Raw genomic sequence first — 16,759 nt, 5'->3', positions numbered from 1 at the left:
GGAAATACTGAGGGGATCTCTAAGAAGACACCATGGGGAGTGAAGTGCCTTGCCCCAGGTCACAGGGCTGGTGAGTCCAGGAGTTAAGGCTAGAGCCTCAGGTCAGGAGAGGTCACACTCTCCCTTTTGTTGGGTTTCCAGCTTCTCAAGGTCAGCAGCTGAATTTCTGGAGGGTGGAGGAAGTGGAGCGAGCCCCACACAGCCCTGTGGGCAGTGAACAAAGAGCTCGTAAAAATCAGTGACCAAAACAGCTCAAGCCTAAGGACAAGATGGAAGCTGATAAGGAGATCAAGAGAACAACTAACAACAAGGAGCAAGCCTAACCTGCGTATAGGTGAGGGCTCTCAAGCATGCTCCAAATCAGTTACCCCTGAGCATGAAACCCAACACTACTCTGGGGGCAAATCTCAGTTTGGGATACAGCCCTTCATGTCACCACCTAAAAACACTGTTTTCTGGCCAGTTCAGTCCACCGAAGGCGCTCACGGGCTAAGAGCCTACTGTGTGCCGGGCCCCGGGCCAGATGTGGGTGTTCCTGCACCAGGCAAGGCCAGCCTTGCAGGAGAGTAAAGCCCAGCAGAGCGGGCGGGCACAAGGGAGGTGCTCAAGACATACTGAAATATATGAGCGAGCCAGAGATCTTTATTTTCACAAAGAGACCTACATTTGTACAAGGTGAGAGTGAAAGGCCTTTATAATTCCTCATATGAGCATTTTCCCAAAGTGCTTAGGCCTGCTAAGCCGTGAAGGATACTGACTGACTGACCGACTGACTGAACGAATGAATGACCGAATGAACGAATGCACAAACTTAAACCTTTCCATTTCTCCGGCATGGGCAAAGTCCTAACCATCCACTCATTTCACCAGTCCATTTCCAGGAAGGATTTACAAGAAGAACAAGGACTTCTCCCCTCAAAATTTTCCTCTTTGAACATCAGAAATTCCATATGCCTAACTCCACTACAGCACAGCTGAGAAACTGAGGCCCGGCGAAGCAATGTCCATCCACAGTCACTGGTGGCAGCAGAAAACTGAACTCCCCAGGGGCTTGAGCTCCTAGACATCCTGCATTCTTGTGAGTCAGCACCTAGAGCTAGAAGTGGTGAGTCAGGGCTGCTCAGTCAATAGAGGCTGTGTTGAGGAGAGGTCTCCTCAATAAAGTCACGAGGTTAAAAGGCAAAAGACCCACAAGTACTGGAGGGCAGTGTGGTCTGTGGGCAGGGTCTCCAGGGAGCCGCTCTCTTCAGGAAAGTGGGGTGAGCCCCCGGAGACTTGAGGTCCTTCTCGCTGGCCGGCTTTGTCATTTCACCTCACTTCAGGGACCTGTTGTCACTTACTCCACCCCCTACGCTCATCAGTCCAGAAACACTAGTGAGCACCTACTGTGTGCCACACCCCAGGTAAATGATAGTGAGCAAAACAGGTAAGATCTGGCCCCATGGAATTCACAGTCCTATCGGTGAGGCAGACACTAAAAATTGTGTCGACTGATTACCATTTCTAAAACACAAGTCGGGGCGCCTGGGTGGCTCGGTCAGTTGGGCATCTGCCTTCGGCTCAGGTCATGATCTCGGGGTCCTGGGATCGAACCCTGTGTTGGGCTCCCTTCTCTGCAGGGAGTCCACTTCTCCCTCTGCCTCTGCACCCCACCCCCCGCCTCGTGCTGGCTCACTCTCTCTCAAATAAATAAATAAATCTTTTAAAAAAATAAAAATAAAACACAAGTCTGTCCCCATCAGCCTCCTGATAAAAAATCTTCGTAGGTTCCTCACCCTATGTAAGAATAAAAATACACAAACAAACATGAAAAAGCCACCTTTATTAAGTGCTTCCTATATGCCAAGTACTTTACTATGATTAACTCAGGGTGTGCCCCACCAACTCACGCAGGAGATCCTATTATTATCCCCACTGACCAATGAAGAACTAGTTTTCCACTTAACCACTGCTCATAGTGTGTGCCGCCCCCACACCCGACTCTGAATCCTCTAAGAACTCATCTTACCCATCTTTCTGTGTCTGGTACACAGGTAGTATTCAATAAAGGCCCACTGAATGAATAATCAATTGATGGATCAATGGAAAGGTTTCCTTCAAGGCATTATTGGCTAATCAGCTCATTTTTTGGAACAAGTGCTGATCAGTGTTCTAATAACAACACTAGACTAGCCGTAATGTACAAAGGGCCAGAGCCAGACCCAGGACCTGAGCCCGAGGCTTGTCTCTGTGTGAACTCGGACAATCACATCATCACCCTAGGCCAGGCTGCTTAAAACTACTGAAGAGTTTGAAGATGAAGAGCAAGAAATTATAATAATGAGCCTGGGATTATCTGGGTCTAAACTTGCACGTCTCTGAAACATCATGGGAGGGGGCCTCAGGAAGGCCTCCGGAATTGCACACTGCCTGACTTTAGAATGAGATCTAAACTTGCAATTCTAGAATAGGGTGACTGATTGGGCCTATGGGGGCAAGTGACACACTTCCTTCCACAGCTCAGGGGGTGTATTTATCCTAATAAAGCAGATCGATTCCAATGACAAATATGCACAACCTGGTGTTAAAAAATAACAACAACAAAACAGACAAGCCTGGCTCAGTCGCATGACTCTTGAACTTGGGGTTGTGAGTTTCAACACCCACGTTGAAGGTAGAGATTACTTAAATAAATAAATAAACCTTAAAAAAAAAAAAAAAAGAAAGAAAAAACCAAGCCCAAATTGAAGTCATTTCCTCCCCCACAACAGCAAGACTTCATTATAGTTTCAACCTATCCCAGGAAGGTGACCTTTTCAGAATTCAACCTGAAATTTTTTCATCAGCACTAGTGAGGTCATCTGCAAGATTAAAACCCTGCCATTCCCTCCCGGACCCAAAAAAAGTTGTCTTGACCTGGAACAATATTTTCTTTTGCTAATAACTTCCTTGCCCCACCCTCCCTCCTATTTTGTTCACCTCCTCAGAGCTCCTTTCTACTTTCCCAGCTGATGAATCGTTTAATAAAAGCCAATTCGATCTTCAAATTTACTTGGTTGAATTTTGTTTTCTAACACTGGAAAACCCCTTTCCAGAGAAGGATTTTGGACAAACTCAGGTGAGGCTGCCACCCAAGTGGACCCCAGACAGAGGAGCTGATGATATGCAGGAAACTGTGTTCACATGCCGGCCGGGGACCTCTCCCCCAGGAAGGCCATGGATGCAGAATAACAACTGGGTGTGGCCAAGGCAACAGCAAACACGGGTGTGATGGCCCCACAGCTCCATCCTCAAGGAGAACTCAATGTGGGTCTCTTTGTCACTGCAAGTGAGGGCAATGCTAGGAGCTGGAGCTCCATGGCGAGATAGGGTTTTTGCTGTTTGGGTTGGTTTTGAATGAATTTCTGTCCTAATGTTGCCTAATGGCCATAATGAGGGTAAGAACACAACTCCCTATCATATGGGCCATGTGAGAATTAAATGACATACGTCAGCCCAGTGATCCACACAGAGCCTGACACATAGCATCTTCTCAGATGGTTGCCAATAGTGATGATGGCGGTGACAGTGGGTGGCGGATGGAACCACCTGAAGTAGGAAAATCCAACCAAAGGCTCTTCAAAACCAGCAGTCAAGAGAGAAGCAGGTAATCCTGTGACACACTCTCCTAGAGAAGCATGCTTGGATACTTTTCAGAAGAGAAAACGAAGTGGCACCCACTCCCAGATATGACCAGGACTGCCCAGATGTCCTGGGCTTTGGGATAGGTCACTAGGCCCCTTTAAGGACAGAGCTCACCATCTGCCATTGGGAGATGAAACCAGGTAACAGAGAGACCTGAGGAGATGTCTCCCCAGAGTAAAGAGAAGGGAGAGGAAATGACAACCATGGAGAGATACCACCCAATGGACTGGCAAAAATGGGAGAGCATGAAGAGCTGGGGTGCAGCAGGAGGGCAGGCAAATAGGAGATCTGGCACCCTGTTGACAAGTAGTCTTTAGAGAATGACTTGGCAATATTTAGTAAGATCTTAAATGTATACACAGGATGGCGCAACAACTCCACTCCTCAGTAACTTCCTAAGAGAAATATCTGCCCATGTGTGCAGGAGGCACATACCAGAAAGTGCCTCCCAGCACCATATAAGGGCAAACAATGGGACCTACCTACCCACCACCCACAAGAACATGGCTCAATAAACAGTGGGATTCTTATGCCACGCATACATTATTCATTTCGTAGTAGATAAAAGGAAGATTCTCATGTACTGTCTTTAAAACAGTTTAAGACATCATTGAATTTTTTTTTAAAGATTACAAAATAGACCAATAAGCATAGTATAACTGCCTGTATCAAAAGAACAGAAAGGGGGGAAAAAAAGGAAAGAAAGAATGGCTTTTTTCTCTGTATGTAAGCACCTAGAAAAAGTTCTGGAAGTAAATGCACAAAAGTAGGTCACAGTAGTTACTTCTGGGAAAGGCAGGTGTGGAGTGGGGAGGCTGGGAATGAAATTGGGGGAGGGTGTGTCACCTATTTTTAACTAGGAAAAAATGTATCTATGCATCTCTTGGGCATTAAAATAAAATTAAATGAATACATTTATTTTTAAGAAGAAAAAGAAGAGGTGGAAGAAAGAGAAAGATGTAGCTGCCAAAAGCTAAGGGGCTGTCTTTGCCTTCTCTCAGGGACTGGCCACCCACACATGTAGACATAATCATCTGAGCAAGTGTCCACAGTTTCTAGGAATGAGTGTCCATAGCTTTTAGAATCAAATATTTAATTCTCTACCACATTAGTTCTATTTATACCAACTCTTCCTTCTAAGTCTTAGAAAATAATCTCTCATACTTAACAAAGGTATCCTCCTCTGGTGTCAGAAACTAGAGACTGGGAAAAGGGACACAAGAAATCCTGCTATTTCCAATTCTTGATGGCCTCCACTGACGTATACGGACTTAGTTCATCTAAGTCCTACATTGCATTTAATTGTTGCATGTGAGAATTTTAATATTTTTAATTTTTAAAGATATTTTTACCTTTCCTTGTTTTCTTCCATCCCTCTGAAGACACACTGATTCATTACTGTGGAACTGTCCATATAAACAGCATGGCTGGCCCAGGTCTTCTTTCTGAAAGCAAAACAACCAATATATATAACCTGGGCATATTTATGTTATAAACACACAAAGAGCTGCATTAAATACATACAAGGGGAATATGTCAAAGGTGGTCCAGTGACAATTAAAATCCATTCTCCCTTTCTTCCACAGTTATTCAAGTTTTATCAGGGACTACATCTCCCCAGTGTACTTGCAGGTAGGTGTGGCCAGGTATCTAACTTCCCAGTGGAATGAGAGAGGAAAGGTGCCACTTCCCCATCTAGGTCTTACGACTTGGCACACCTTGTCCACCCTTCTCACTGGCTCCCACATGCTAGAACTCAGCTCGGACTGTGCAGATGATGACCACACATTTGGAAAAAACAGAGCAACAAGATGGAAGGCACCTGGACCTGTGATTGACTGCATGGAGCATGACCACCCTCTCACCTTGCAACTACCACCTTAGAGAGAAATTGCTTTATTCTTTAAGCACTGTTTTATCTGATCCTATTTGTATGGCTAGTTAACTCTCATCACAGTTGGCGCTATCCTTAAATATTACCTTTGGGGCCCTCCTGAGGGTGAGTTTGGTTATTTGGAGCTTATGATGTGCTATGTCTATGGCGAGAGGTAAGGCCAAACTATTTTCAATCACAACTTTGGTAAAATCACATGTAATCTGAGTAGTACCCAATCAGTGTTAGATGGATGAAGATGTTAATGAGCATGTAATACCTTCTAGTGTGAAGACTGTCAAGAGCAGGGCACCTGGCAGAATTAGGAACACTGGGATCCACAAGTATGAGTTGTGAGCTTTGCTTCATGAAATGACTACTTGGAGTGGTAAAATATCCCAATGAACATGATACCCACATTTAAGGATTCGAGTCTATGTGCTTGAAAGCAGCAGAAACTAGGAAGACACAGGGATGAGACGGAAAAAGAACTAGAGAGAGAACATTTCAATGGGTGGAGGATTCTGCCCACTTGCTCTTCCACCCCCTGAGCATTTGCCCCAGCTGAGTCTCAGATAGAATCCTGAGCTTCCCTCCTCAGCCTCAGGTACTGCGTTCCTCACCACTTGGGGTGGGGTTAGCATTAAAGCAGATTCTCTTTCTACAGCATGGTCCCAAACCCAAACCAGCTGCTTCATTTGGTGTCAACCAAAGAAAGAAACAGCCATCAGTTTCAACAATGGAAGACTGGCTGTGTAGATCATATTGAGAGATGGAGGACTGGCCTTCAACCTGGTGCCTAGGCAAAAGGGGGTTAGGGGTAATTTGGACACCTATGATCTTCCATGATCTTCCATGCTGGTGCATCAGCCTGTTGAGCATCAAATCTGCTTGGCCCAATCTCCCTCCTACTATCCTCCTCCATCTGCCCCACCATGAGTCTGGCCTTTTTTCCAGATCAAAGCACCATGAAGGGAACACCTGGCTGGCTCATTTGGTACAGCATGCAACTCTTGATCTCAGGGTTGTAAGTTCGAGCCCCATTTTAGGTGCAGAGACCACTTAAAAAATAAAATCTTTAAAAAAAAAAAAAAGGCACCATTAGGATAAACTCTCAAATCCGGGTAAGCAGGACCAGATACCTTGGACTCCTGCACCCCAAGGCACTGGAAAGAGTCAGTGTTGGGGAGAATCCCCAGCCATAGTCTACAATGCTGCTCTTTTATTTAACTGGCAAAGAGCACACCATGAGATATTTTTAGCATCTGGATCCCTGTCTGGGACCACTGCTCTGGCTTCCATCAGAGCTAACTTCATCAGCTAAGGCATGTGCATTACAGAGGGGCCCAGAATAAGGCAAGAGGGAAGATGTGGATCCTGGAATGTGGAGAGATGGAAGGGTAGTGAGACGTGGGCTCAGAGTCTCAGAGGGGCCACCACATCCCCTCCATCCCGTACGAAGGGCGAGGGGAGAAAGCAAGCAGCCCACACCAGAGTCATTTCGGCAGCCCACCTCAGCTCAGCCTGGAAGGCACATCTGCTCAGTGTACAAGCCCTTCCACAGCACAGTAACTGCTGCAAGGGGGTTCAACATCTATAGCCCCAAATTATGCAGACTCTCCTCAATGCCACATTTCCCGAGCAGCTGTGAGGGGTCAGAGCCTGCCCTCAAAGGAACCACCTTCACCCTTCTGACTGTGGCAAGGGGCAAGGACTGAGGGTACCCCACTGTGTACCCCAGCACTGAGGGGTGCTCAAGGCCAGGCTCTGTCATGGATTATTTCATCCATTTCTCACATCAGCCCTGGGAGGCAGATACTGCCTCACTTTACAAATCAGGAAACTGGGCACAAAGAAGTTCAGATTTGGCCAAAGGCCATACAGAACAACAAAATGGCAAAATTGAGACTTGCACCAAGCATTTGGTCTGGGAGTCTGTGCCCCTAACCAGTGTATTATAATGTGCATGGTAAAGCTCAGTAACGGCTGAATGAATGAATGAACAAATGATGAATGAATAGTTTCGAAAGCAGTTTCAGGAATGGGGGGCTATGGAGAGACAATGTCTCTATAAAGCCCTAGGAGGGTGGACCATGATCCTGACATCACCAAGCTGGATGCCAACCAAATGGGTGATATTCTCAGAACCCCCTCAAGACAGTCATTCAGTCCCTGAACACTCTGAACACTCTGAACCCAGGGTTGCCAATTTCTATAAAAGGAATTTATGAGCTTAATACCGTTGTCCCTAATAACCACAGCTACCTCTGATTCAGCACCTGTGTGCAGGCAGTAAACTCAGGGTTTGCAAACAGAGGCTTCTCACCCACCCACAGCCCCACTCCACCCAAGTTCTCAGTAATCCTCTCAACAGATAAGGATGCTGCAAGTTTGTTTTCTATACATCAACGTAGCCAAGCGAAATCCCCCAACTTTGCATCCTACAATTCCAGGTCAATAGTTATGAAAATACAATAAAAGCATTTATACTAAGGAGGAGGAGGAAGAGAAGCAGTAGCTTCTCTGCCTCTCTCATCCCATTTCCACTCCACAGGCACCTGTCATTTCACCTCTGGATGAAGTAGATCTCAGCTGGCCCCCTCAGCACCCCCAACCCTGGCAATCACTGCCCACCCAACTGGTCTGGAATGTTCCCCTGACACCTGCCACATGGTCCTTGCTCCTCCTTTCACCCCTCTGACATGTCCACAGGGAGCCCAATCTCCTCCCAGGAGCTCCCCCAGCTCCTGTAGGACTTGCAATACAACCCACACCATTTGGACTTCCTTGCTACTGTCACATAGTAACCGTTAGTAGTACTGAGTACTTTAGTCTAATCTCCCCCCCCAAAGACTGCAAATGCAAGAACAGAAATCAGGTCTTGTACCTTCAATTCTTATTGATGTGAACTTCTTAAGCTAATTAAGAACTACTACTATCATTAACAGCCTTTGTTGAGCACCTGCTTCATATCACGTTCAGTGCTCCTCATGCATTTCATTTCCTCTTCTCCCAGCCAGTGAAGTGGGTGCTATCATGATCCCCCTTTTGAATAGGAGGAAAGTGAGGCACAGAATGGCTAAATAACATGCTGAGGGTCCCAAAGCTCATCACAGGAAGGATGGGATTTGAACCCATCCAAGCTGATTTCAGAGTCCATGCTTTTGACCCACATCCCACTCTGCTTCCCTATGTCCCACCCAAAAGCCAGAGTTGGGTGTATTATTGGTGTTTAATACACACTGTGACATGCTTGATCACAAAAAATACACACACACATACACACACACACATATCCATTTTTAATATGTTATAAAACCTCTCACCAGTACACAAACAACAAATCAAGACTCTTCACCAAATAAGATCTTTTCAGCCTCAGATCTCAAGCAAGGACACGCCCTCTGGAGAGATTTGCAGAAGCTCTGCATAGTCCTTGCTCTGCATCACGCTTGGCATTCAGGGGGCTTTATAAACATTTATCAGTAAAAAAAAAAAAACCAGCCAGAATTTGTCCTATAGGCTTTTATCAGAATAGGGAGAGAGCTGGATACTTTTTTTTTTTTTTTGCCTGCCAATCTCAGGGTCAAAGCCAACGTCAGAGTTGAAGGCTGATTGGACAACTCAGTCTGTGACCACAAAGTCCCAAGCCACCTGCCCCAGATGACCTCACCTCCTCGATGGCCAAGAATTGTGACCCAGAGGCCTTGGCCAGTGCCAAGGCCACCACCCTGGAGGGCTGCTGAAGCCACTAAATGGAACCAGAGATAATGACACCAGCAGCCCTGCGGTCCCCGGAATAGCAGGGGCCTGTGCCCAGGAGCATGCAGACTATTGAGAAGACGTTTTTAAATGGCTTCCTCTGAGGAGGAACATGGGACCAGCTGACGGTTAAGGGGGGCTTCAGTTATAGCTGTACCCCTAGCATTTTTACAAGAACAAAAAAAGTGTTTATGTATTTTGGAGGTTATTAAAATTGTTTCAAAGTTTTTTTAATTAAAAAAAAAAAACCTTATCATTACAGTACGGTGTGAGACCGCAGTAATAGAGAGATATAGAGTTACAAGGGGATCAGCACCTACATCAGCCTGAGGGAATCATGGAAGGCTTCTCCGAGGAGGCACTGCCTGGGCTGAGTTTTGAAGGAGGAATGAGAGCTTGCCAGGCCAACACTCCAGGGTTGCTCTGGGTGAAGGGCACGGTGTAAATAATGGCAGGGAGGAAACAGAGGTCACAAGAGTGAGAAGAGGGTAGAGGGAAGTAGGAGGAGGGCTGGAACACCACAGCACCTCTTCTCGGTGGGTTGTGCACGGCCAAGTTAGATGATGTAATCTCTGCTGAGGGTTCAGCCAAGAAGAGGCACTCATGAGTGGTTGGCATTGTCTACTGTTACTTGCACGTCTACTCCATTCTTCCTAGAGACCAGACTCTATGGACCTCATGGCGGGGGGGGGGGGGTGGTTGTTGGGGCAAGAATTTGGAAATGAGATCCCCACAACCACCCACTGAGAGACACTGTACACTCAACCACTCGTGTGCCCTCGGGCTTTCCCAGAGCCCCCTAGTGCCCCGCTAGAGCTCCCTCCGCACTCCTCCCTCATCCAAACCCCACCCACATGTGTGCACGTGTCTCCCCAGCTGCACTGGGTTTCCTGACACCCCAAGCATGAACTCAGTGACAAGTATAAGAGTTGTTGAACAAATGAACAAATGAACTGCACTTCTCCACGTTAATGAAAGGTGACGCAGAATCAGGACATCACAGATGCCATCACCACACAGCTGAAGAAATAATCATGGGGAGCCAGCCACCCCAGAATCACAGAAAAATGAGGTTCCAAGAGGCAAAACCCCCAGAGTACCCACCCAAGCCCTTACATCACTCTATCAAATAAAGATGTATCCCTAAGAGACCCAACGACTCGGGTGCCATATCCCCAGACACCAAGTCAAGGTGCCCCAGCAATGAAATGGATGCAACAGGCTGACGCCATTTTCATTCCTGCTCCAACAAGTATTTTGAACTCCACTCTTGCCCTCTTGCCAGGCAGCCTCCGGGTTAGGCAGCTGGCTCTCCATGTGCCTTAATTACCTGGAGAGCAGAGCTGAGTGTGCCACAGCAGCAGGTAACAGTTCCCGTTCTCACTGCCTAGGTCCAGGCTGCGAGTGTGGGCATGGCAAGCTTGTTTGGGAGGCATGGACAGAAGATTAGGTCGGTCCTCAGGGCCTCATCACAAGCCTCCAGCCTCTCCAGTGTGAGAGCACATCCCAGGGTCTAGAACAAGGGTTCAGTGGGGATACCACCAGTGGTCAAGTCCTGTCCAGGCTGCCCGTCCTTAGACCAAAGGGTATTCTGACTTCAACCAGGGCCTCTCCTCTCCCATATGATTCTTATGCCGCAATAAGTTCTCATACTATAAAATAGTTCCAATGCAACAACAACAACAAAGTTTGAAAAACCTCACTTCATAAGAAACCTCTACCACCTGCCTGCCTCTCTCTAGGTCTCTCCAATAATGTCTTTGGTGGACACTTGGTACATTTCTGTTGATGGACAGAGAGCATGCTTATCCATTCACAAAGGACCAACGGCAGGAGGGATAAGGCACCCTGGTCAGAGCAGTCGGGGTCTCCCGTCCGTGCTTCCGGATAGAAGACGAACGCTGCCCCAGCAGAGGGCGGCCCAGGGGTCACCATGGCCCTCACTGTCCTCCTCCTCCTCCCCACAGGCCACAGTGACAGTGGCCTTCCCATGTCCCAGGCACCCTGTGGAGGGCTTCAAATGCTCTGATTCCATTTCACCCTCTCAGCAACATTTTTGCTTCTCACAGATGAGGAAACGGACACGCAGAGGAGCTTATGTGACTTGCCCAGGGCTCCCAGAGCTAGTGAGTGGAAGGGAGCACCAGGGCACACGCACACTGTCCCTCCTCCCCCCAAACAGAAGACCAAAAGGGAGACAACAGTCATAGAAAACGGTCCCAGAAGAGGCCTGGTGGCAATTTTCCCAGTTGGGGATAAAACTGGATTCCTTGCACAGGGGAAGATTTCCTGACCTGTTCCTTTGCCAACCAGGGCATTTGTTAAAATAAACTTCACAGAGCTGACCAACACATCACACTCGCTAACTCAGCTGGAGGATGGTAGTCCGCTTTGCCTCATCATTCATCACCCGCAAGGACAAATGCCCAAGTACAGCACACCGCATACTTCAAAACACCTGCAAGAAAGGTGAGCTCTCTTAAAAGCCCAACCGGAAATCATGTTTCATGAAATTGTATGTAGCTAGCCACTTGGAGACAATTTAAGATTCATGGGAATCTGTGGGGCTCTAATTTAGGGGAGGAGATGAACAAGACCTATCAAGGACCTACTCTATACCCACATTAAGTCACAACAGATCCCCATGAGATGCACATTGGTATCCACATGTTACAGAGCAGGAAACGGACTCCAGCTTCAGCAGCTTGGTCAAGCTCCAGCAGCTGGACTGCAACAGCAGGGACTGAGCAGCTGGGTCTGTCTGACTCCTGGGTCCAGGCCTCCAAACTTCCAGTATCCCAGAGGCTCTGGCACCTGAGTAAACACACAGCTCGACTCCCCTATGAAAAAACTCTCTGGCTAAATCTTAGCTCCATCTCTGTGCTCTGACCCCAGGTGTCAGCTGAGAAAGACCCTGCAAAGGGGAGGACCAATTGCTGCCTTCTGACCCTGCAGGGTAAATTCTGAAGTTGGTGGGAAAAATCCTGCAGGGTCCAAAATTTCCCCCGAAATCCCCTCAGGAAGGTGCCTTTGGGAGAGGGGCTCCACCTCCCTCAAGGAGCCCAGCACAGCCCAGAGCCAGAGTGGGTGGCTGTGTGTTCACATGCACTCCCAGGTCAAGTCTGTGGTTGGGAAAGACTCACACATAGGGCTGCCCCACACTGGCTGGGGCATGCAGGATGTGGGGCCAGCTTGGGGGACCTTCCTGAACACACACTCACTTCAGTGGAACAGCAGGATTAAACATTTGTTTCTTTTTTCTAAGAGCTTCTAGTTTAGCTCACATTAAGTTAAACACAAGAGAGATATGATTCTATGATACCATAATTCTGCAATAACACGATCTTCCATTACTACTAGAACATAATTATAAACACATTCACGACATAGATAACCAATTGAACTTTTGGGTAATTTGACCTTTGCCACTTAGCAGCTACGAGAGCTTAGAAAAGGCTCCTGTGCCTCAGTTTCCCCAACTGTAAAACAGGGGTCGTAATGGTGTCTACCTCATGGGGCTCAGTGAAGTCAATGAAACAGTGCAAGTGAAGAGCCCAGCACAGAGCTTCACAAAGGTTAGTGTGCCCTCCCCACTTCATAAAAACCAAAAAGACAAGAAAGCAGAGGGGCTCAGGGAGAGGTTAACAGCTTTTCAGAGGTCCCATGGTGAGTAAGCTCCAGAGTCCACGTGACAGCCAGTGCTGCGGGTCTTGAGGAGCTGGGTGTATGAGAGGAGACCTGGATGGAATGAAGTGGCCCAGGGCAGCTAGGTCTAAGAGCCCAGGGGACAGAACCTGAAGCTTCAGGAGCCGGGATGCTGAGCAAACAGGAGGATGGAATGAAGTGGGGGAAAGCCCTTCCAGGGAATATAAAAATACCCGGGGAGGCACCATTCCAGACCCACCGGAAGGCAAGACTCTACAGACACGGAGATGGCAGGAGGCAGTAAATCGCCACCTCAGTCAGAGTCACAGAGAAGACAGTGACTTGAGTGACGGTCACCCTGGATGAGCCTTGGAGCGTTCCACCCCTCCTGCCAGCCCACCCAGCACCCTCCTCCCTGACCCCAAGGCTTTGCAAGATCCCCTCTAGGATTCCAGATCCCTCCCCTTCCCCTCCAAGAGGCACACACCCACAACCCACACAAGAGATGACAGCAAGGAATGAGCAATCTGGAGCTGGGCCAGCCAGGTCATATGTCCAGCACCGGCCTGGCTCTGCCCAATGAACATTCACTCACTGCTTGGGCCGAGAATGAGCGAAGGAGGCCCCTCTGACACCGTAATGGGACCTCCCACACACAGCAGCCTTGCACAGGTCAAGAGTAAGACTGCACCTTCCACAAAACCCTCCTGGAGATTTGCAGGCAGCAGGGAGAGTGGAGTGAGGGAGGACCCTTCCATTTGGTGATAATCATTCCCCTGTGTCCAGGGAGGAGCAGACAACGGAAAGGGGCCGACGCTTCCGGAGGCGAAGCCTGGCATTTGAGCCCTGCGCTCTGCTGGGGCCAGAACAGCTGTCCTCCATCACTCCCCTCCCAAGGGGCTAGCAGGGAGCATGAGACCACAGCTCAGAGCAAATCTGGAGGCAGAGGCCCCCACGTTGTTGGGACACCAGCCGTAATAAAGACACTTGCCCTTGTGTAAGTTTTGGTGGCAGCAGAGGGACCCTTGAATTCAAACCAGCAGAACATTTTAATTCCTACTAATTGTAGGAAGGGAGCAGCTACTGTCGCTACCCAGAAACTCCACCTGGTGACCTGGCACCCAGAAAATCCACCGCGCCCAGCAGGGCAGGATGTGCCAGGGCATGTGGCTGAGGACAAGGGCCTTGCGTTTCCATGATAGAGTCTGAGGCTGTCAGAGCCAGGAGGACCCACAGTCCTCAGAACCTGCAGGTGTCTTGACTCAGCAAAGCACAGAATCATCCGTGCACAGAATCATGCTCCGCCCCAGCTCAGCCCTTCTGAATCAGTCACCAAGGCTGGGCCTGGGAATCTGCACTTTAAAGCCCCCCCCCCCCCCGCCCGGTGATGCTGAGGCAGCCGGCCCAGCACTGAGCTGCTCTGGAAACAGAATCAGTCCAGCCTGCTGGGTTTAACTGTCAGATATCAGGGCCATCTCGTTGATGGTTCATCCATTCATGTGTCTGTTGACTCTAGGAGCATTCACCCAGGGTCACCCACAAGACACAGTTCCTGCCATTCAGGGAGCAACTGGGTTCACCTGGGGAACTTCTCAGATATGCAGCTGTCCAGGCTCCACTCCCTGTGAGTTAGATTCTGAGGGACTCAAAGTCCAGTGGGAAAACCAAAGCAAGGCCTGACATGGAGAGGGATCTGGAAATTGATGGCCAGGCAGGCAGTTCTGACTGAGGAGCTAGGCTGTGCCTGGCTTCGTGGCACAAGGGAAGGAAGATCTTACCCAGCACCTGCTACATGCCAGCCCCCTGAATACTGTTAGCACAGTGAATATTCACCACAGCCCTGCCAGAGGGCCATCTTAATCCCCATCACGCAGATGACAGCACAAGGTTTGGAGCAGGGGAAATGACCTGCCCGAGATCCTGGCGCCAGCAAGCCCGGGCTGGGATTTGAACCCCAAGAGCCAGAGCACTTGCTCTTTTCACTACCATTCTCTCCTCCTCGAGTCCCAGGCTCAGGGAAGAATGCCTCTGTCCACCCACACTCTGAATCCAGAGTGGATTGAATCAGAGGTGGCCTTGACCCTTCTCTCTTCTTAGGCCTTATGGACAATCAGTCCTGGCCCTTTGTCCTCTACCCCCTTCTCCTGTACTTGACCTTTAACACCACGAACCACCTCCATTATGTCCTGTGGTATTTAAAAAAGCCTAATCCGCTAGGTCACTCCCTGGCTTAATCCTCTGCAAGGCCTCTTCACAGGCCTGAAGATAGAAATCTTCCTCCCAGGTTTGCTGCGGGGCCTTCCAGTGTATCCCCCACCCCACCCCATTCCCTTTCATTCTAGTTCCTTCAGCTCAGAGGCCTTTGGCCGACCTCCCAGAACACCAGAACTCAGTTGGGTCCCCAGCCTCCTCCAGAAAGACAAGGCCACAGAGCAGGGGCAGCTCTGTCCTGCCCATGGCTGAGCCCCTGCAGATGCAGTAGGGGTGTATGGCGGGGGTAAGGGGTGGCTGCTGACTGGCCATGGGACTCTGCAGCTGGCCTGAGGCCCAGGTATGGTGGTAGCAGAGAAGCCAGGGAATCAGGACTGGGCAGACTGGCCAGGGCGAGACTGGGAAGGGAAGGCTGTGAACACCACAGAAAGGAGCTAGGACATAAGCCTGGGGGCAGCCAAAGAGGCTCGTGGAAGCAGGGGAGTGATACGACCAAATTCGCATGCACACACTATTGGTAGAATTGTCATTTTCTCTCATCTCTTTGAAAGGCAACCTGCCGATAACCACCAAAATTTAAAATCTGCATTCCCACTGATCCAGTAATTCCAAGTCTGTCATGGATACTCACTGTAGCATCCTTCTATATTAGCAGAAAAGAAACAGTGACCTAACCAGCCAACTGAAGAATAAACTATAGCAGGTAAGTCCACAATCCCTCTTCCCACCCTTGCAGCTGATGTGTTTCAGAATTCATAATGTTTGCATCTCAGAAAGGTAATATGAAGTGTGTACAGTGTGTTATGTAAAAAACCAGCAGGGTGAGGTGCAGCATCCATAGTCAAATATATAAATATTTCTGCAGCTGTGCATGTGACTATTTCTGCTGCATACCATAAATAGCCTCCTATTAATTCAGGTTAGGTTTGGTCATCAAATGAATTCGCACCAAACTTTTTTAAAGGCATGCAGTTTTTTGATGCTTATGCTGTCCCAACCAATCAGCCTGGAGGCCTGGAAATGAAGCATGTCCTTCTCCTGTCAGAAAGACACCTGTAAGAGCACCCCAGCACAGAGCCAGAGACCCCCAGAGCACACACCATGCCCTGGGGCCCCCAAGGTCCATTCAGCTCAGAGATCTGTGCCAGCATAGCCACCAGGCTGCCCCGGGCAATCGACATAACAGACCTTAATTTGTTGCTGAGGATCAGCCCAGGGTGTGGGTGCGGAGTGATATGCCTGGGCAGACGGTGGCAGGTTCCACTTCCTCACTGGATCATCTCCAACCTAGTCTGTAATACCAGCCACCACCACCGTTTAATCCTTGGCTTTGGGGAAAGCTAACCTATGGGCGGATTCCCTCCTCTTCCAGGTTGGGACATTACGGGACTCTGAGGAGAGCACCAGATAGAGGCACCTCTCCCTCAAATAGCACCCCCTTCCCTCTCAAGCACTGGTCTTTCCTGCCAGGTAAGGATCATGCCAGGGACCAGAGGTGGGTATTGCTCATGCGGCAGCGTGTAAGGGGGTGGTGGTGGGTGAGGACAAGGGAAGATACCCAGGAGGAGCAGCATCACAGGGGAACTCAGGCCTCCCTCCAGCCTG

General features: G+C 48.9%; 1 protein-coding gene across 1 annotated transcript in view; it reads right to left on the bottom strand.

Annotated features, from left to right (window-relative positions):
* Positions 1-16,759, bottom strand: part of ARHGEF3 (Rho guanine nucleotide exchange factor 3) — a 296,174-nt gene that overhangs the window by 258,759 nt on the left and 20,656 nt on the right. The window contains exon 2 of the mRNA XM_021695012.1: positions 5,016-5,108. Within this exon, the coding sequence (XP_021550687.1) occupies positions 5,016-5,077 (62 nt within the window). The 5' untranslated portion in view covers positions 5,078-5,108. The remainder of the gene's footprint in view (positions 1-5,015; positions 5,109-16,759) is intronic.

Source organism: Neomonachus schauinslandi, chromosome 1 (assembly GCF_002201575.2).
Source record: "Neomonachus schauinslandi chromosome 1, ASM220157v2, whole genome shotgun sequence".
NCBI lineage: Eukaryota > Metazoa > Chordata > Mammalia > Carnivora > Phocidae > Neomonachus > Neomonachus schauinslandi.
Note: the sequence above shows the minus strand (reverse complement) of the source record. Positions and strands in the feature narration are given on the sequence as shown.